This window comes from Manacus candei, unplaced genomic scaffold (assembly GCF_025592945.1).
Source record: "Manacus candei isolate 608988 ecotype Guabito, Panama unplaced genomic scaffold, ASM2559294v1 h1tg000050l, whole genome shotgun sequence".
NCBI classification, from domain to species: domain Eukaryota; kingdom Metazoa; phylum Chordata; class Aves; order Passeriformes; family Pipridae; genus Manacus; species Manacus candei.
This window is the reverse complement of record NW_026138098.1, coordinates 8,527,604-8,548,921: the sequence shown is the minus strand read 5'-3', so window position 1 is coordinate 8,548,921 and position 21,318 is coordinate 8,527,604. Positions and strand designations below refer to the sequence as shown.

The 21,318-nt window shown below is 39.8% G+C and overlaps 1 protein-coding gene across 21 annotated transcripts in view; it reads right to left on the bottom strand.

Annotated features, from left to right (window-relative positions):
* ABLIM1 (actin binding LIM protein 1) overlaps window positions 1-21,318 on the bottom strand; it is a 199,922-nt gene that overhangs the window by 123,677 nt on the left and 54,927 nt on the right. For 4 of the 21 annotated variants that reach the window (XM_051801140.1, XM_051801130.1, XM_051801124.1 and 1 more), the window contains exons 1-2: window positions 15,243-15,583; window positions 14,664-14,875 (exon numbers count right to left, since the gene is read on the bottom strand). The exons of 6 other annotated variants lie outside the window; for them this stretch is intronic. In XM_051801140.1, coding sequence (XP_051657100.1) covers window positions 14,664-14,875; window positions 15,243-15,313 — 283 coding nt within the window. In that variant the 5' untranslated portion in view covers window positions 15,314-15,583. Of the gene's footprint in view, window positions 1-512; window positions 4,891-13,588; window positions 13,729-14,663; window positions 15,589-16,559; window positions 17,906-21,318 lie in introns of those variants that run through there. 11 more of the 21 variants (XM_051801136.1, XM_051801121.1, XM_051801127.1 and 8 more) reach the window with 10 other exon arrangements.

Genomic DNA, 21,318 nt, shown 5'->3' with positions numbered 1-21,318 from the left:
TATAAAATGTTGCTTATAGGTAACTGAAACTGATATCTAATTTACTGTTGCAAAATTCAAACATTATGCAAAATCTCATATAATCCGTTTATTCATTAAAATTTAAAATATACCCTCTCAAGCCCAGAATTGAATATATCAATGTTTATCTTTAAAATTTTAAACTAGATGCTTCAGTGGTCAAAACTACTTGAACTGTAGCAAATACAGGTAAAAAACAGCAAACTTGGGTTAAATCACATAAAAAACCCAAACAAACATGTACATACAGAAGGAACCCAGCTGTGCAGACATGTTAAATAAGGTGTGTTTCAGATTCTAGCCTTATTAAAGCAGGTACATCAATAATCAATGCAATCCACTGCGGGGTTTGGTACACCATTTTTATAGAAAGGAAAACAGTAACTGCCAATCACAGCATGCTCATTTTAAATGTGAAGTTTTAAACCTCAGGTGACTGTGGCTGGCATATTAGGTTGCTCCAGCTCCAGCCTATCAATAAACATAATTACCTTTTTCTTTCACCATGGTAAAACAATTTTTCTTCGTAGTGGAAGCAGCAAGAATTAGCTGAAGTAATTTAAACACAATCTCTTTTTCCAGCAGTGTTTGGCTGAGGTGGATTTAAAGGAAAAAAAAATAAAAAAAAAAATTAAAAAAAAAGAAAAAAAAAGAAAAGAGGCAGCTTATTCCAGATTATTATCTCCCCCGGTCAGATTTCCCAGAAGGTCTGATCAAATCCAATTTCTCATCACTTGTCTCTTTCCTTCTTGTGCCTCTTATCTTCCACTGTGATCCCTGCCTATGGCTAATGGCAGCTCATACCCTGCTCCTGGATTCTGCCCCTTGTGTTGAAGCGACCAGCTACAGCTGCCGCTGTGGAACAAATGCTGAATTCCACCGTCCCTAATTTCCAGCCACTGACACCACCTTGCATTCCTCTGCCCTCGCAGAGCGGGGCTGGCAATGTAATCTGCTCCCGAATGACTGGCAAAAGGCTGCAAGTGAGGAGTTGTGAGGGAGAACAAGAGAGCTCTTCCAATGCACACAGAAAGCTAAGGTGGTATTTATGAGTTTCCTATGCTTTTATTTACTTGAACTGAGCCAAGATCAACAGGGGAAATACAAGATGAACACAGGCTAATGCTGAGGGAGGCTGCAGCACAGTGGCATTTCCACAGTGAGCAGTTTATCCATTCCTGGATTTACCTTTAAAGCAATTACTAGACCACAAAACATGCTAAAAAATAGTCTTAATGCCTTTTGACCATAGCACAGAAGAGAGTAACTTGTAATCTGTGCAAGATGAGAAGACCGTCTCTATTCTCTACTTAAAATAACAATAAAAATAATAAAAATGAGAACTGACACGACTCAGTGGGTTCTGAAGCACAGCCAAGGAGTGTCACAGACAAGTTCTTTGCTGTGGGTCAAAGTAAGTGTTGTATTCTGAAATACCAAATAATTGTAAACTATAACACCCAAGTTATTCTTTGTAGATGATAGCTGTAGGTATTCAGGGAACTGAGAAGAGAGGAGCATATTGAAACAGCAGCACTGACACAGGAATTTCACCCCCCCAACACATCCCCAACAAGACAAAGCGTCAGTGTCGAATCTGGGCATCAAACTGTCCTTCAAATTTATGGTTTTCCAGGCACTAAACTCTACTGAGAAATTACTGGTCAATAAGCTGACAGACCAACCCTTTCCAATATTGTCAAGTCTCATCATCATATAGCAAGGTTCTCTTTTCTATTAAAAGACGTGGGTCAGAGTCCGATGAGAAACAAAGCTTTTCCTTTATAAGCATCTTTTTATTCACAGTTATGAAGAAAATATTGGAAATATGACTAACCAATGCCCAATGACTAACCTGAATGCCCATTAAAAACCACTTGTATTTAATACATATGTACTGTTAGCATCAAGATTTTGGGGAACTTCTATCACTGCAACTATATGCCACTTTTTCCTTATTTATAAATTACTTCATTCCTCATTTTAGCTAGCTACCAGTGACTTCACCAATGCAAACCTACACCATCACACCTTTGCCTAGACAATAAGCTTTAGTATTTGTGGTTTAAAGTGGAGAAAATGACAAGGGGAGATGAATTGACTTGCAAAAGACAGAGAGGTGACCTCAGCAGCAGAGAACTGGGTCAAATGTAAAGATATTCGGCACTAAATTATGGACAAATTCACTAAATGATAGCTTCAACTTAACCAAAACTCAGTGCAAAATGTGCTTTAGATTACATGATGGAAGTGAAATTACATTCATACTGCACCCTCCAATTATATTGCTCACACCTCCACAAGGGAATTCCTTCTCAATGCTACTATATATAGGGAGAGAGATATTAATGTAAAGAAACAAGCTGTAGGCATCAGCCAGACAGAGCAGCAGATGGTTGATACCTGCTGGAAAAAAATCAGACCACGCACACAGTGTTAAAAATATTTGCAGTAAATAAATTCTAAATGTTTTGTATAAATGCCACCCAGAACAACGGAAATAAATCAAACAAGCCAGTCTGCCTCACCCGTAAGATCTCTCTTATTCAGTGACATTCTTCAATAAATAAATCACTAAGAGAGAGAGAAAGATAGCCAGAGATACAGGCACATGCTTGGAAAAAAATAGTTATTCTATTCTAACAAATCTAGGCTGGCCTTCTATTGTTAGCAGTCTAACGTGTAAGAGCAGCACAGCCCAGGCAGTCTGACATTCTTGCTTCTATGACTCAGTGTGTTACTATTAATAGCATTTGAGGCTCAAGTGGGGAGCTGGGTTGAACCCCACCAATGCTGAGGCATAATCCATTATGTCACATTTCTGACACATCAGAGATGTCAGGCTGTAACTCAACCTGGTCGTGTTCTTTTTCAAGCAGTATTTTGTAAACAGTTAGGGGACAGCCCCCTGAAAGGGGCACATCTGACCTTCATTCATAAATATTTGATTTGATGTGCAGAGCACAGCCTCTGGACACACACCCATGGATACTGTTAACCCCTTCCAGTGTCGTCAGACACCCTCAAAAGGCTTGCAATGATTATAATTTATTTTTTTGTTCCAGCAGCTGCTGACACAGAAGCTGCCTGTTGGTATCTGGACTTTGTGTTCTCTGAGTCCATTCCTCCATTTTTCACATGTGCTAGAGATTAGCACTGCTGTATCTCATCTCACCCATAGCCTTTCCTCACATCGTTCAGCCAGGAAAGCTGCAATGTTAGACTGGAGCAGCATGCACGTAAAAATAAATTTAAAAATACAGACTGCAGTAAATTATGCTGGAGATTTAGGAGTCAAATATAATATGCTCCTGAGTAAAGAGATACAAAGAGCAGACGTTAGTATTGTAAACAAAATCTCTTCACACCAGGATGGTTTTTGGTTTTAATCTCATTGTTTTAAGCCTGAAGACTAAAATTTACCCTGCTGTACAACTCAGAATCTACTCAGATATCCTAGAGATGAAAGAGGAATAGATAGTAATTCTAGAAATAATCTCCTGGTACTTATTGTTATTTAGAAGTGTATTTTAAAGGAAAGCAAAACAACCCCTTTTCTTTAAACAACTTTTGCACTGTACAAACTACATACAGTCTCCCTTGAACACGGCATGGGTGGAAGAGTCACAAAGAGTACACTATAGCTAAACAACATGCTTATGTTGTTGTTATTTTCTGGTGAAAAATACTCTGTGCATTCAGCAAGAGGCATGAGAGCTGAGATCACAAAGGGAAAGAGTTAAAGCAGTTTGTTTTGCTTTTTCTTGTACTTTGATAATGTTGCAAAAGTATGTGTAAGATACTAAGCAGTTTAGCTATGATTTAAGGTTTGTTATTCTCATTTTAAAAGCTGGTTTTCATATTTTTATCTTGCACTCATTCTTCACAGATGAGATCATGGCTCAGAAGTATCAGCACACAGTTTTTATACAATTTCTTCAAAATGGATTGGTATCTCCCGTTCATCAACCAATGAAGGAAAAAGTCGGGCAGAAAACAGAAAGGGAAAGAGGAGAAGTTGTTCTACTAAATAATATCCAGGAAAACACCCTCTGTTTAATGTCCTTGCTTCCAGCAGAAAGCCTGGAACAGTTTCGACAAGAAATGCTGCCCCAGGCTTCCACAGTTTAACCACTGTACAACCTAGGTCAACTGAGAGCCATCACTTCTGTGAGGTCTTGATTATGGCACTTTGCAAAATGCTCCCTTCTCCCGGAAGGAAATGTCACTCTCTCCTGAGTGCTCTAATTGTTATCCTGACTTAACTGTGCCTGCTTAGATGAAAACCAATAATGTCAATATGGGATTTCTTGCAAAAGCCCTGTGACCCAGCAGTGGTCCCAGTGCCCTGATGGGAAAGCATTCTCAAAAACTATATGGTTAAGTATTTCCTGGCTTCTGTTTCTCCTGAGCATACCCTCCTCCAGCAATCCTCTGGTGTCTCTCCCTCAGCCACATGGACAGCTGACAGGTTTTCCATCTTTTGGAAGCAGCTGGAGCAGCAGTGCTCCTTAAGGACTGCAGCAAAGAAGACAACAGACAACTGACTCAGGAACGCTGATGGTGCAGGGAGAGTTTTTCAGATTCACCAGAATCCAATGAGCAGAACTCAGCCTGTACCTGACCAAACTGTTCCCCATAATAAATGTGAATAGCTGTGTTTGCTCCTGAAGAAAGACAAGGTGCTTAGTAAGACACATGTTGACCTGTTGTCTCTCCAGGTTCTTACCTACCCCCTGAGCAACCCAAGTCTTCCCAAGCCTGCAGTTGAAGTTTTTCTGTGATACTCATCCTACAGCCTTTCCATACCCTCCACAGTTTTTGCTCTGTAACAGCTTCATCCCGAAGCTTGTGCAACAGCCTTAAGCTGCCAAGCCCTGCTCAACCCCACCTCCTCACCACGCTGCCCTGTGTGGAACCAGCAGAATGTAAAGGAGGCCCCAAAGACTGAACTCTCCACTGCAGATCCTCTGTGTTGCCCTATCACTGTTTTAAACAGTCTAGAGGAGCATACACAGACCCACCAGAGCAGAATATGGTTCTTTCTCAGGACATACTATGGTTCTGCAATCCTACTTCTTAGGATAACTGTAATCAGTAAGTGGTTATCCTTACCAATAAGACTGATCTTTAAGTAAATAATGCTTGATGGCCTGGGTCCTATCCAGCCTCTTTCTGCTATGCTGGGCTTTTCTTTGTAGCCTGTGTCATGCCATTTGGAATTCAATCAGGCTGTAATATTCCTGTTTACAATCATGTGTTGTCATTCTTTTAGAGTAAACAAAATTAAATTTCAGAAGATACATCAATCACTTGATTCAGCAAAATAAATAATGTATTCGTTCTGATCTGTCAGGATTTGGGGGTTTAGTGCTTTTTTTTAATGGGACTATTTCATGTTCTTTAAATACTCCTCAAGAATAAAACATTTGTGAGGTTTGGATTTACTAAGGGGTCTGGATTTCTTAAAGCAAAATTTGATAGTCTGAGGTTCTTGACAGTAGGATTTTCTTAGTAGGTTGCTATTCTGTGTAACAGTAACAGTCTGCAAAATGCAGACAAAACAGTAAGACTGATGTCTAATTTGTTGCAAAACAAAATAAGGAAACCAATACACTTGACTTTGCTCTAAATATCAAGAAGCCTATAATACACATCTTATATAAAAAAGCACCTGAAACCATCATATCATCTTTAAAAACAGATTAGAAAAGATTATACTGCTTTGCATTATATAATATATACATTATACTGCTTTGCAGTAGCCCCAAACATATGGGTAATCTTCTGACTGCAGGTATGTACAAACATTAACCCCTGAACAAACATTTATATTATTGATAGAACAGCTGTTTTCCAAATGGCTTATGTTATTGCAAACCCATAGAAAGGAGATCATGCTTTCTTCACACCTGTGTCAACTTTTACACTGTGCACACACACTTGGCACTGGACTGAGATGTAGTACAGTAATATGATCTAGTGACAATGGTTTAAACTTCATATTGTTTTTAAAAACTACCATATGAAATCATCACTATTCACCTGCTATAAATGGAATTTATCTAGCCAAATCATGATCCCAACCAATACTGTCGCTGATAAAAACATGATAACCATCACTGACAGTAACCACAATTACTGCTGAAAACCACAACTCGCAGGAAGGCAGGAATCTCCAACAGGAAAGCATATATGCAAGTGTCATGCTTTACTGTGCATGCCTAAGGTTAAGGAGATTTGATACTGAAAATCCACTTCAGAATTGGATTAACTGTGTAGAATAACCCCCACAGCCTGTCTTGGGAGGTTTTGGTTCAGTGAAATCAGCAGGAATGCAGTAAAGACTCACTACTCTAAAGAACTTCTCCCTGAGAGGTCCATGAAACACCAGATCGAAGCAGCTTCCTGCCAATCAGTTAATTTGCAGAGTAAAGAAACAAGTTCTTTGTTTTGCAGTGCCAAGAGACGTGACAGAGTCTCTCACTAACCATTAACCTTTAGCGGATGTCTCAACAATATAGAGAACAGCAAAGCAAGTCCATCATCCCTGAAGGTGAGGCAACCCACTATGTGGACACTGGATACATAATACCCTTACATTTAAACTGGACCAATCAATATTCACTATGCCAAATGAAAAATTCCTTCCCTTCTGATTCCATATGGAACTATAAGTAGGACTCTCAAAAAAGGCACCTAAATCTGTCCTGCAAATGTAGCTCACTCCCAACATGTATTTAACAGTCCAGTGTCCTACCAAATGAACCACAGAGGAGCTCAAAGAAAAGATAAAAAGATGCTTTCCAAATAGATACAATTTGGCTGCACAGTGTAACATTAATATATCCAAACAAGCTTTTACAACACATAAATTTTTTATCACCTCACTCCAGCTTCTGGAGTGGCTCTGATTTTATCTGCAAGATAGGGAGGTCACTTTTTTGAATGTGAAAAAACTTAAGATATTTGAAGCTTTCTTTTAAATTATTTGCTGCTGTTTCAATAGTAGGATCACCACAATATTAAGTAGACATAAAACAAACTGATATTCAAAACCAAGTAATTCCAACTTCTGCACCAACTGGAATTTTTTAACAATAACTACAAAAGCTATTTTGCTGCTGCTCACAGTCAGTTTACACCAATCTAGGGGTTTATTACTGCTGCTCCAAAGGAAAGAGTCACATATTTTAAAAGAGAGTTTGACAACTTAAGAAATAAACAATATGGAATCTTCCGAGTACTGATCTATACTAATAAGCTAATTTGGTTTGTGCTTTCTGCATTTTAAAGTTTAATGGTTCTATGTTTCACATTGAAAACTGCACAGACAGCTGCACTGCCTAATTCATATGGTAACAAATCAATGATGAACAACCCCTGGTACCACATGTTTCTGCATCCTACCATAAAGACCCACTGTCTAAAGGAAAATAACTGAAAAATCAAAAGTCGGATAATGCAAAACCTGTAATCACAATCACCCATTCTAACATCATCTTCTTTCCCTCTCAGCTGCACCTTGTCTGCATGACCTGGGTGAAGAACATTCCTGCTTCCCTGTCTTCCCTTCTCCTCCCAACAACTATTTGCCCACAGAGATCTACCAAGCATCCATCATTCTCTCAAACTAAGAGCCACTTTTAAGGCCCCTACATACAAAAGTCTGCTTAGTGATATCCTCACCTCTCAGGCATAAAGAAGGAGAAGGAGCCAACAGCAATAAGCATTTATCTTCTCCTCAACCAGTACATGGGGTTGGATGAAGCAGGATGGAGTGGGAGTGGATGAAGCAAGGGAAGCCAGACACCAAGCCTCTCACTCTTGTTCTACTCCCTCCATGCCCCAAAATCAAAGCTGCAGTGAGTGATGACAGCCATTTCCTATGCCCTTCTCTCTGCTCTGAAGTTCCCCCAATATTTCACCTTTTGGATAAGCAGAGAAGGCCCAAGGAACAGCTTTTAGAGTAGAGACGAAATAGCAATTTCTACTTCTCTTTTTCCCATCCCAGTGCCACCAGTATTTTATCCGCTGTCAGAAAGACCAGAACTTCTTCAGCTCGAGACCAGCTTCCATTTCAGATTTACCTGTATCCGTCCTGTCTGCAAAGGCTGTGCTGGCTCTGGACGCCCCCAGACCGTGGGAAGAGGGGACACCCCGCTCCCCTGCCCCTTCCAGCACTGGAGGGGAGCCACAGCTGCTGTCCTGCTGCAACCCTGCCCAGGAAGGGGGCGGCATTTCTCTTCGGGTTGTTTGATTAAAATACCAAGGTTATGCAATTGCAAATGACGGACACGGGGAGGAAGTTTCCATCAGATACAGAACAAAGGCAGGACTCCCTGTAAACACCACTGGGAATGTGCAGCCACAATGTGCAATTTCCAGCCAGAGTTGCCTGCACTCGTTGGTATTATGGAGTTATAGAGCAAGGGAGATCTTTGCCTCAGTTCCTCTTAACAATCTTCACGCTGTTGCTATTGCCTATGTACATAGCACAGAGGGAACCACAACATTTTCATTATTTCTTTCAACTTACAGCTGATTTAGCTCATCTTTCTTGCTAGCACCTAGTAACAGTAAGAACTGCAATTTTGCTCTTGTTTAGAGGATTACAGATAACAAAAAATTTAGGAGAGGGAACAGTGGAGCCCTACAGAGGTGAATTCAGTTGCTCTGAACGATGCTCCCTTAATGCAGATTAATGCTAAACCACTGATTTACTACTAAGCCAATTAGCTTAGACTGATCCAAGCACTGGACTGCCAGAAATCTGAAACAGGAAGCCAAGGGTTAAGAAGCTATTAATTGTTCTAATATTTTAAGTAAAAATGTGGTAGTGATTAAACTGCAGTAGAGATATTGAAAATGGGCAGGGGATGAAGAACTGAGCTTAACTGATTACTTTTTCTTTTTACATTTCATCAAAAACAAAAAAAACCAAGCTAACTGTGCATATTTAGAGAATCAAAGATTATTAGGACCTAACAGAGATGGAGTTTCAGCTATACTTCTTCCTCAACACGAAACGGCTACTGAGTAATTTTCACAAGAATAGTTCTCTGTGCTTTTCAGGACAATGCAGAACATCTCTCCATTTGAGAATCCCTAACTCATCTGAAGATTGACTAAATCCCTCACTTATCACTACTCTTCTAGATTGAGCAAACCTAATTCCATTAATCTTTTCTCATAAGTCTTTTTTGCTAATGCCATTCCCTCTGTGTTCTACTAATTTCCCTCCAATTTATCAGTACTTTTCTCAAAATGCAATGTTCAAATGTAGAGACAGTTTCCAGCAGAGTTCTCTTCAGAGTCAGGAACAGAGAAAAATTATCTGGCTGCTGTATACAGCACAGCCCAGAATATACATATATATATAAGATCACAGAAAAAGAATGGCAGCAGTATTATAGAGTCAATCTATATTTACACTGTGGTAAGCATCATTATCCTCCATGTACTTTTCTGGATCAGTGTCTCTTAGTTTCCATTTTGTTACCTGTGCTAGTCCACGCTTAACACTTTTAGTCTCTGAAATTCAACTGGGTAATTTCAAACCATTCAGGTGACTTATCAGGACTATTTTGAATTAAGACATTGTCCTGCAGAAGGATGAAATAAATCTGTACTATCACAAATTTTAAAAGCGTGCTCCCTGTTCAATCATATAAGTCAGCATTATTAAAAAAATATATCATAGGGACTGAGGCCAGGAGAGATTGCTCACTTGAAGGAATCAATTTGAAAAGCTATCAAAAAGAAGAACCACCTTATCTGCAGTACAGGAGCAGTCTGTTCAGCACCTCTCTGCATCTAAAAAGTACCACCTACTACAATGCCAACGGAACCTGGATTTTCCTCTCACACATCACCACTTGCCACATCTGAGATTGCTTAGCTTTGGACACCTGACAAGTTCACACAGCACCCCTAAAATCCTAAGTCTGTAGGTCACACCAAGTATCCATTCTGTGGGGATCTACTATGAACACCATTAGCAGGTAAGACCAAAGATTAAAATAGGAATTGTGTTTTTTTTATTTGTGACTTCCTTCTTTCTGTTCAAGTAACAATAGGGATTGGTGTTAAAGAAACTGCATCCTTTAGGGTGATCTTGGGCACTCCTTGGTACTAAGAACGGAAAATGGCAATGGGGTACAGAGTTCATTTCCCTGACTGGGGGCTCCAGCTTTCTTGCTACAGTCCAGCAAGAAAACCCTACTAATGCAAGAAGGCTGATATGTGGGAGTTTAAATGTAAAACAGCATGTGAAGATTCCAATGTTTTATCCTCCTCTAGTATTTATAACTGGACATTTTATTTCAAAGTTGTAAAGCCCATTCCTCTCAAGAACACTCTGCCTCTGTGTCTTCCCTCATATCACCCTGTTGATCTCTCAGACTCCTCCTCTCTGCAAATATACACACAGAAAAATCAGACCTTCTTTCTCATAAATCAGACTACTATCAAAAAATAAGACTACTATTTCTCATAGAATAAAAAAGAATAGACTATCTCAACTGGATTATCTACAATGATTATCTGCTCCAACTGCCTGACTAATTCAGGGCTGACCAAGTTAAAGCCTGTTAAGGGCATTGTTCACATGTTTCAAACACTGAAAGGCTTCAGGCATTGACCACCTCTTTAGGAAGCCCATTTTAGTGTTTGATCACTCTCTCAGTGAAGAAATTCTTCCTAAGGTCAAGTCTAAACTTTATCTGGTGCAGCTTTGAACCATTTCCATGCATTCTGTCACTGGATATCAAGAGAAGAGACCAGCACCTCCCTCTCTACATCCTCTCCAAGAAAAGAGCAATACAATCATAGACTGCTTTAGGTTGCAATGATCTTTGAGTCCAACTCTTAACCTAATGCTGCCAAGTCCTCCACTAAACTATGTCCTTAAGTGATATATCTACACATCTTTCAAATACCTCCAGGAATGGTGATTTCACCCCTCTCCTGGGCAGCCTGTTCCAATGTTTGATAGCCCTTCAGGTTAAAAAATTTTCCTAATATACAATCTAAACCTCCCTTAGTGCAATTTAAGGACATTTTGTCTTTTCCCATGGCTTGTTACTTGGGAGAGGACACCAACCTCCACCTCACTACAACCTCTGTTCAGGTAGTTGATAAAGTTCTACCTGAGCCTCCTTTTCTCCAGGCTAAGCACCTCCAAGGTTCCCTGAGCCACTCCACATTAGACCTGTGCTCCAGACCCTTCCCCAGCTCAGTTGCATTTCTCTGAATGAGGTATGGGGTTGTTGTGACCCAAGTGCAGGACTCAGCACTTCATCTTATTGATCCCCATACAATTGATCCAGCCAGTCCAGATGCCTCTGTAGAGCCCTCCTGCCCTCAAGCAGGTCTACATTCCTGCCCTACTTGTTGTCAGTAAACTGACTGAGAGTGCACTCAATCCCCTCCTCCAGATCATCAATAATTACATTAAACAGGACTGGCCCCTGTATTGAGCCCTGGGGAACATCACTAGTGACTGGCCTCCAACTGGACTTAAATTCATTCAGCACCACTCTTTGGTCCCAGCTACCCAGGTAGTTGTTTTACCCAGAAAAGGGTAAATAGGACCTTGGTGCTTCACAGATTTTCTTCCACCAGTCCAGCTTGCTTCCTATCTCCTCATTGGGCTCTTTTCCTGCTCTCCAAATTCCTCGCATGCCTTTCTCATCCTCTTAGTTCCTTCTGTCTTCCTTTACATGATCCAACAGAAGCAGCCATTCTCACAAGTGATGCTTTAAATAAAGACCATTACATAAAGAGGTACTAAATTCCTACAAGAGGTCAGTTAGGTAATATGGTGTATATCTCCTTTCCCTCAGGTGTGTATCACTGTGGCAGCCAAAGAGTGATCAGTTTGGAGGGTTGCATAAGGTGTCATTGGTACAAGTGACAGATGACAGTATCTGGTACAAGAAGCAACATCACACAGTTTCAAGCCAGTTTTCTCTTTAGAATTCCACTGCTCTTTTGCAACCAATTTTCGACTCTTACTAGTCCTACATTTTTCCACAGGGTCTTGCCTTCAGAAAATCAAAGCCATGTCCTGAACCAGGCTAAGACAGATTTTGTTGCAGCAAACTACGATTGGCAACCTCTCTAATGGGAAGCATCCTTACCTTCTCCCCTACACACAGGAGGGAAGGTGGCTCATCGTTCTTTGGCCAAATGAAATCAAGAGAAATACAAAATGAGGGTCCTTTCAGTGATTCAGAGCTGCTTTTCAACTCCTTTTGTTTTAAGTTTTCTTCCATTTTTAGAGTATTTTTTAACTGTCAGTATGATGCTACCATTTAACTTTATGAGATAGGTTTAACCTCCAACATTCCCATTATGAAGGGGATAAATTTCAGGATACAAGTCCTAAGTAAAAGCAAGTCATGGGTTAAATGGATGAGATTCCAAAGGCTCACCTCCTGACCACTAAATAGCTCTGCACCTGTTGATAATTCCTGACCTTCCAAAAACCTAAAATATGGGCCTTTCCTGATGGCTATGATCCACATACAATCAGGAAGGAAAATAATTAGTGAGTCTCCAAATGCCTTGAACAGTGTAATTTCTAATCTCTGTTTGGAAAGCCAAATAGAGACAGCAAACTGTCTTCCAGCAGGGTTTCTAAGCTGCTAAATCTTGTAGTACTTGAGGGACTATAATCCCCAAGCAGCACAAGCTGGCCTAAGAGACAGTCTTACGTGTTTTGCATCTTAAAGTCACATACAGCATTTACAAGCAGGCGGTTTTCAAAAAGCATTCCACTGGTTTTGTTCTAAGCAGATGAGATTCTGATTCTGATTGCTTCACAGATTGGAGAAAGATGGGACACCAGACATCTTGCAACCTTTCAGTCAGCATTATACACAGCACTGGAAAGCAGGACCACCATATCCACCCTATTGAACAGTAGCACCCCTGCTGTAGGATGAAAGGAAAAAAAACCCCAGTGGTTATTTGCATTACCTATTGCAGCATAATGCTAAACAGAACCTGTCCCCCTATCTTTGTAATTGCTTACAAATGATGAAGAACTGCAGAATTGCAGATTTCTAGATTGTTTAACCCCATATAAATTAGAAGAAATTTGCACATGTGCAAAAAGGTCGCTCCCACTTTGCTACGATAGCAAAGAATTTCTCTGGAGCCCTGCATGGATTGATCATACAGCTGGTCACTGTTCATTCAAATAATTTTCACCTCTAAATTGTGGTTTATAAAAATGCCTAATGTGTCTGCAGAAGTTTTCTCCAGAATACCAATGTGAAATACTGTGGGGGCTGGCAATGGAGAATGATAGTTGCTTTTTCTAGTTCACAGCTATATTATATATTTGCCTCATGTTTCAGCAACACTTAAATTACAATTTTTGTTTTAAAAAGAAAATGATTACTCTGAAGCAGTAACTACCTGAAGCAGCATATGGGTTTTGGACAGTTCTATTCTTACAGCGTGAAGTTCACTGGATACAGAGCTGACTAGCAGAAGCTTTTGCACATAAGAAAAAGTGACATATACCAAAGTAAATCTTTGAAGAATACTTGCCTACCAAATACAACCAGTATTAACATTTTGAGGAGCTGCACAGAGTGACAAGTATGTGGCAGCTTTCTTGATCTTCTAAGTACAGGCAAAATTCCAGCACATAAGCAGTTTGGATTATCAAAACTGAGGTCCATAAAGCAAGTCCTAGAAGAAAAAAAATCTTTGAAATTTATCTGAAAGCTTCAGATTGACATTTATAGCCAATTTCACAGACTGGAGTTTCCAGAAAACTTTTTTTTTTTAAATTTGTAACGGACTGTAACAAATTGGTTAAGCTGATGAATTCCAGATATAAGTTCTCCCACCACTGATAGCTCTATTAAGTAATAAACCAGTGTTCAATGTTAATTAAAACCAAATTTCAGCAACTACCATGAGGAACAAGGAGCATTGTTAGGACTCTGCACATATACCCACATTATGATACATGTTGAACGCAGTTCTATTCCCCAATTTTCCAAGGGTTATAATAGAATTAGCAAAATACATATAAAAGGATAATCAAAGGCATGGACTGACTCCTGCACAAATTGCATCTAAATAAATTATGATTTCTTATGCTGAAAAAGGAGGTACCTGGAAAAAACGTACAACAGAAGTCTATTAAATTCACAAGTGACAAGAAGGTGAACACAGAAAGACTTTTAATCACTTCTTCCAATTCAAGAATGAGGCAGCTTCAAATGATACTCCTTGGCAATAACTTTAAAACAAACAAAAGGGAATATAGTTTTACAGACCACCTAGGAAAGCTCAGAACACACTACTACAGCATGCTGTGCTTTCAAAAGGTACTTTTCTAGCTTAAATACTTCTGAAGTTTAAGGTCCCATTTGTCCCAGGATGGTCACATAGAAAGATCCACATCTATGTCCATCAACTACTTTTTACTATCCAGATTCTAATTTGGCTTTTTATTATTCTTTCCTTCCTCTCTGTCAGTGATAAATATTTCTCCACACCTGAACACACTTACTGTCATAAACTATCTTGCTGCTATGCTGAAAATAAGGTAACTGTAAAGCAATTTAGTCTATTCACCAACCAAAAATCAAGATCCAATGCCAGTCTTCACTTACCCAGATCCTCAGGAGTGTCAAATAACTGCTCACACAAGTAATAGTCATCTGGATTCAAGTAGGGCAGTTGCTTCAGCAAGCTCTGCTTAGGAATGAGATACAAGACCTCTGCAATATTCCCATCCTCAATTACTGACATCCTTCTGACTGAATTTCGAAATTTCACTTTTTCCAGCACCAGTTCTTCACCTGATCCACACAGCTTCCCAAAGCTGTTTAGGATGGGGAAAGAAGGCATTTCTATTCGGAAGAAGGTAGTGAAAGCAACCTGTAGTGCATGCAGTCAGTCCACTATCCACGGCACACTGCCCTTTCCAATCCTTCTCTTTTTCTCTTATCCAGCAAAGGAGATTAGGAAGATATATTTTTAGTGATTATCTTCAAGAGATCACAACAGTATGCTTGATCAGGTGATTGCCATCTACAACTATTGTAATCAGTTGAATCTTATCCCCGCAAATGCAAAAAAATCAGAACAAAACCATAAAGAGTATCTGAAAATCAGATTAATATTCAGGACAAGAGAAAGAACGTAACTGAGTTATATAAGAGGATTAGTTTAAAATCAAAAAACCTTGCTGTGTCAAAAATCTTATTATGGAAGAATCATCATCATCATCATCATAAGCTACAAAGGCACATCTGTGCATTTAATCTGCCATGGCCCCGTTCCATGCCAGGTCTGTCTGTGTGCTACAGTGAAAAGGCTGTAGTAAAGGTAGAGCATGTCTATCCTCCTTTTTGAGGAATGTACCAGCACTGGCTAGCACTGCTTCATAAGCAGATTTCTTTGGAGAAATCCTTTCTGCAGCTTTCACTGCCTATTGCAAATGAAAGCACTTAAGCTTTCCCCTAACTACTAAGGATTGGTTCACTTCTGCTCTTCCCCTCCACCTTCCTGCAGAGCTGACAGCAGAAGCTTTGCAGATACTGTGCCAACCCTTCCTGCTTCACTTACAAGAAGTATTTACATTAATCCAATTCCAGTGACTTGCTAATCTAATCATCTAATGAATATTTCTCCCTGGGGAAAGGCAGAGTTAATCATCAACAGGGCACTGGAAAGTCACAGGAAATTCCAAAGCAAAAGATATCAAAAAAAAAAAAACCCAACCAACAACATTCATCATCTGTAAGAGAAAATTACAGGTAGACCCCAGATCTGGACCTGTTCAGAGACAACTTCAGATTTTTTACTGAGTGAAATTCCCAGAGACAAATGTATAACCAGTGTCTGGCCCAGGCTTTCTCCTTAACACACAGAAGTTAACTATAGCTGCAAAATGACCTGGTGTAATCACCACACTGCTTCCAGTAAGGCTTTTACTAAATTAGCAGGTAAAAAACCTACCAATAGGCTTACTGAGCACAGTGAGAAACTGTCTCTTAATTCTTCCCTCAAAACTCAGAGCTCAAGTACTAACTCCAGATGGGGACAGGCTTTGAAGAGAAGACTGCTTTATTTACCGTTTTAAAGAGAAAATATCATCGCATAAATCCAGACTTTGATCATCTCTTATTACACAGCTCCTATGAGGTCAATCACATTTTATTTCTCAAGTAGTATGACTTCTATATTATCTTGAAAACAAGCCTGAAATCACAGTTCCCTTAAACAGTCAGTCTCCTGAGTTTTCTAATCTATCACAGGTACAGTAGGGCAAAGCCAGAATAAATCTGCACACTCTAATAATTTTAATGAGGTGATGCTAGTGTATGTTTGAGGAGGAGCAATATAGCAATTCCAATATAGCAATATAGCAATTCCAGTTCTGCCTTAGAGTATCTTGTATCAGATCAGACATCTCAGCAAATGCTGTGTTTTAAGCATTCCTCTTAGGAAATGAAGCTTTGCAGCAATTTTTCAATCTCTCCTAGATTTCTCAGCCTACTGACCTGTACACTGCAGCCCCTCAATGGAAAAGACAGCTCTGAAAATCCAAAAGCTTCTGCCACTTCAGCTGAAGGTGGATCACCAGTGCTTAAAGCAGAGGGATGACTCATAGGAGATGGCTGGGTGCACGTTGACACAAGTATCTCTCAGTGTAAGAGTGTCATTTGTTGCTGGATAATCGGTGAAGGATGTTGACATCTGACAACAGCAGTGCCAACTCTCCTCACTGACACGTCATGGTGGACTTAGCCCTTTGAGGCAGGTGAGGCAAAAGCACACATTGCTCATACATGAACTCTGCTGCAGAAGTTAATCCTCATAAAAGCAGAAAGGTGAGCTCTGCAGAAACTGTTTAAACTATGGCAACATTTCCTTGGCTGCCTAAATCCTGGAAGAAAAGCTTGTCCTTCACTGGAGTTTGAACACACTGCTTTCAGACCGACTCCCCATTATCTGCTGTATCCATGCTGATTCCAACCTTCAGCTCTAGTCACCAAGGCAGTCATTACAACAGCTATTGCAGTAAGAACTAAACCAGCATGACCTCTATATCCACTAGAGAAACAGTCAGCTTGTGGCCACTGTAGAAGAGTCTGATGCTGTATCAGTGGCACACAATCCAGCATCCTTCCACCACCAAGACACATGGGACTGGTGGGGGACCACAGACCAGAATTTAGGGACCCTAACATGTCACTGCAGAAGCATCCTGTTTAATTAAAAAAAGGATTCTCCTTTTTCTGAGAGAGACTTCTCTAATGCTGCCCCTTTCCAGCCCTGGCTATTGCTGTTGCTGCCTGAGAACCACCCTTTCAAAGACCATATGCCAGCTGCTCCTTATAACACAAAGCAATATAGTTTTTTGATAGTTTTTTTTAAGTACAGTGTATGTGTTCAAGAGCCTCCATCCTGTCAGTATGCAGTATAAGGGGACAAGCAGTAGAAATGAGCAAAATAAGACCAGGAAGCATCAGTGTGGCTTCCCAAAGAAGACGAAGGACTGTTTGAAAAAGTAGGACAAGGCCTGCAATACACTGTTACCAAGCACTGGGATTTAGCCTTAGTCTGAATCAAAAAGTCAGTTGTGATCTCCTACCACTTAAGTAAAGCATTCAATTAAGTGGAAAAGACTGATTTCTAACATTCTTGGTGAAGAGAAAAGAAAAAGGCAGGAAACACAAGGGCACAAGCTTGTACTTAGGTTTCTTGAAAGCCAGTCTCAGGAATCCAGGGCACTCAACTCAGAACTAGTGTTGAGGAAATTTTCTCAATATCTGCCAAGTAGCAAATCATGTTTAAATCACTGCCAATTCAAAGCCACGTCTAATCCAAGTAGTCAGCGTTGGGATCTCGAGCCTTCACAGAGCACAGTGTGAGGTATGGGCACTTTCCAGACTGACAATTTTCACAGGGGGCTGGCTGGATCTGAGACAGGATTAAGCAGAACAGCTACTTTAAATATTTTATCTCATTACCAACTTTATAAATATTTTATTTATAAATATTTCCAGTTGTCTCAAGATCATTTCCTATTCAATCCCCTCTGAATTCACCAAACCAACTGGCTGCCTGGATGATAAAAATACATGTATGTTTCATATGCAACCAGGAATAGAAGCTTCTGCACTAATTCTACTAGAACAGAAGTAACAAAAAAATATGACTGCAATGCACAAATAAATTACAAAACAGAACAGCGAGCAGTGAGTAATAGTAAAAATCAGACAACAAGGGCTTAACAAATTGTAGAAGAAACATCCCTCCATGCTCCAGAGCAACACTGAGAATTAGACTTGCCCTTCAGCTAAGTAAAAGGTAGAAATGTGTAGTGCACTAATGCTGTCTTTAATTGCTTCTGCCATCAGAGTTAAACTTCTTGCAAATGCATTTCAGTGTGACTTTATTCTTATATTGAAAGCAACAAAAACCCCAAGCAAAAACCCAAGAAATTGAAGTCAGACACACTAGCTCTGCAAAACCTAGCTGCAAAAAATAATCAAAAACACAGGAAGGAAGGTAAAACAAAATGACATTTTCCTTTTCCCTCATACCACTAGGAGGGTAACACATCTATTGCACAGGTAGGTAGCCCCACATAGTGTTTCTTACACCTGTCCAAGGCCACAGGATTATCACAATTATCTTATTCTCCCATATTAAGAATTCTCAAAGATATCAAGAGTAAGGAGGGGAAAAAAAAGGGCGTTCATATAAATGAAAAATGAGCAAGCACTATATCTGTTTATACCATGAAATATAGTTATCCACACAATAAAATAACTAAAACAGCAAGTGACAGCAAAAAAAATTCCAATATTCAAGTTCACACACACACACACACACAAAAGAAACAAAACCTTGTGGTAAAATTACTTCACACATGAAAATTTTTCACTTTTGACACACACAATTTACTTACTCAAGACTGCAGGATGATGTACAAACCCTCAGCTATTTACTGTAAACTTGAGGAAACACTTCATCCCCACAATGAAGACCAAAAAAATCCACATGCACATCTTAATTTCTTTACCTAAATGTCCAAAACAGGCAGTCATCTTCTGGGCATACTGACATAAGCCCTTCACACTGTAGGGTTCCTCACCAAGGACCTGCTCAGTCATGGCTTCAGAATGAGCTGCCTTTCTCTGCAAAGTCAACCAACTACTGCTTGCTTGAGACTGATAAGACAACAGAGCTTCCTCTTCCAATTTATCTCCATTAATAATTCAGGTCCTACATAAAATTTGTTGAGGTTTAAAAAACGGCAGTGCAAAGCTCTTTTGTGGCTTTTGAAGTAATCATATTTTAGTCCTTAAAAAGTATCTCAGCTATTATATTCCGATAATTTACAGGAAGTATTTTCAAATTGAAACAAAATCCATTCCCTTGCTGCACAAGGGAAAATATTGTTGGGATTATACTCAGATCAGTGAGACATTTAAAACATTCACCCAGCTCAAATGCAGAAACAGAATGACCAGCACTACTAAAATGTGTTAGTACATATTGTTTAGTGTTTTCAGCAATGACATGGACAGTGGGATCAAGCACACACAATGAGTGAGGTGAAACACTGGCACAGGTTGCCCAGAAAGGTTGTGGATGCCCCATCCCCGGAAAAATTCAAGGCCAGGTTGGATAGAGCTCTGAGCAACCTGATCTGGTGGAAGATGTCCCTGCTCATTGCAGGAGGGTTCGAGTAGATGACCTTTAAATTTTCCTTTAAACCCAAACCACTCTATGATTCCATGATAATCTTGCAAACCGATATGTTCACTGCTATAAGAGCACCACTAGTTCACCCTGCACCACTTCTCAGTGCTGTATATCTTCTGGGAACTGAAAACCCCAAAACAGCACAGGTACAAACATCATTGTTTTCTGGTACTTTCCAGCACAGCATATTTCAGAAGAACTAAGGCACCACAGCCAGGAGCAACAGGAAGAGGGTATTTTCTCAGCTCACTCACTGGAGCATGAGGCCCATCTAATCTTGTTGTTATCTTGGTTGAGAAGAAAATACACAAGAACTGACTCAGCAGTCCTGCTGCCAGCCAGCTGCAGTGGCCACACATACCTATCTCTGTTCTGCTTGCCTAAAAAATCCAGTACTAATCACATCATCAATGAGATCTACTTAGCTAAACACTTGCAGAATGGTTTTGGCTTGACTTGGGTGATGATTACCAGGGAGGAACAGGTGTTCCTCACGAGGAAATATGCTCCTTGTTCACTACACTTGTTTTTTGTCCATTCACTTGACACTTGCTGCTTCCTTACTAAGACCATATCCACTCCTGAAAAAACATTTAGTAGAGATCATATAATGACTGCTGATAGCCACATTAAGCACTGTTACTACTAAGCAGACACTAAAGAGAGATCTGTGCTAGTACATCTAGATGCAAATTTTATTCAGAACAGATTGAAAAGCCTAGTTATTAGTATTTAATAATACTTCAACAATTTATTGTCTACAAAAGCATAAGAGGTAGGAATTCTACTGTCCACCGGTCTCTACCAAGTTGGTTTGCTGGTTTAAACCCAAGTAAGGTTCTACAAGGTAAGCCATACTACTGGAGGAACAGAAAGACCACAAAGCTACAAGGCATCTCTGTGCTGACAAAAAAACAGTGGCTCACTGAGAAGGGCTAACTCAGGTTAAAGTGATATCAAAGGCAGAACGGTTTGTGTTATAACTCAGCTGAGCAACACAATCAAGCAGGAGTCTCCCACACAGGCTTGTTACCAAGCTGCCACATCGAATTTTTTCTCCATTGCTATTATAACTGACCTTTGAGTAATCATTAGCCAAATTCCATCCAAAACACCTGTTTCAGCAGCATACACACATGAAGCACAGTAGTGAAGAAATGTTACAAAGTCTGTCAAGTTGATGAAGTCCTTGAAAGTCTAAGTGAAAGGACAAGTTCAAGCCTGAATAGGGTGAAGTTACATTTGTATTGTTGTACACTGAGTTAAACTTCAACTCTTTGTAAAAACATCTGGGGATCTCCCAAGGTGGCACACTGCAAACTGAAGCCCGGGTTTATACATCAACAGCAAGACTTGCATGCACAAACTCTTTGGTTAAACTAATTCAGAAATAAGAAAAAAATGTTATTTTATGTACTGGTTTCTTGGTATTTATTCAAAAACATACATGAAACATCGCTTTGCTTTTATTCTCCTGTTACAATTCGTAACCAAGAAAAAACACAAGAGAAAACACAACTGCATTTCTCAGATTTAACTAAG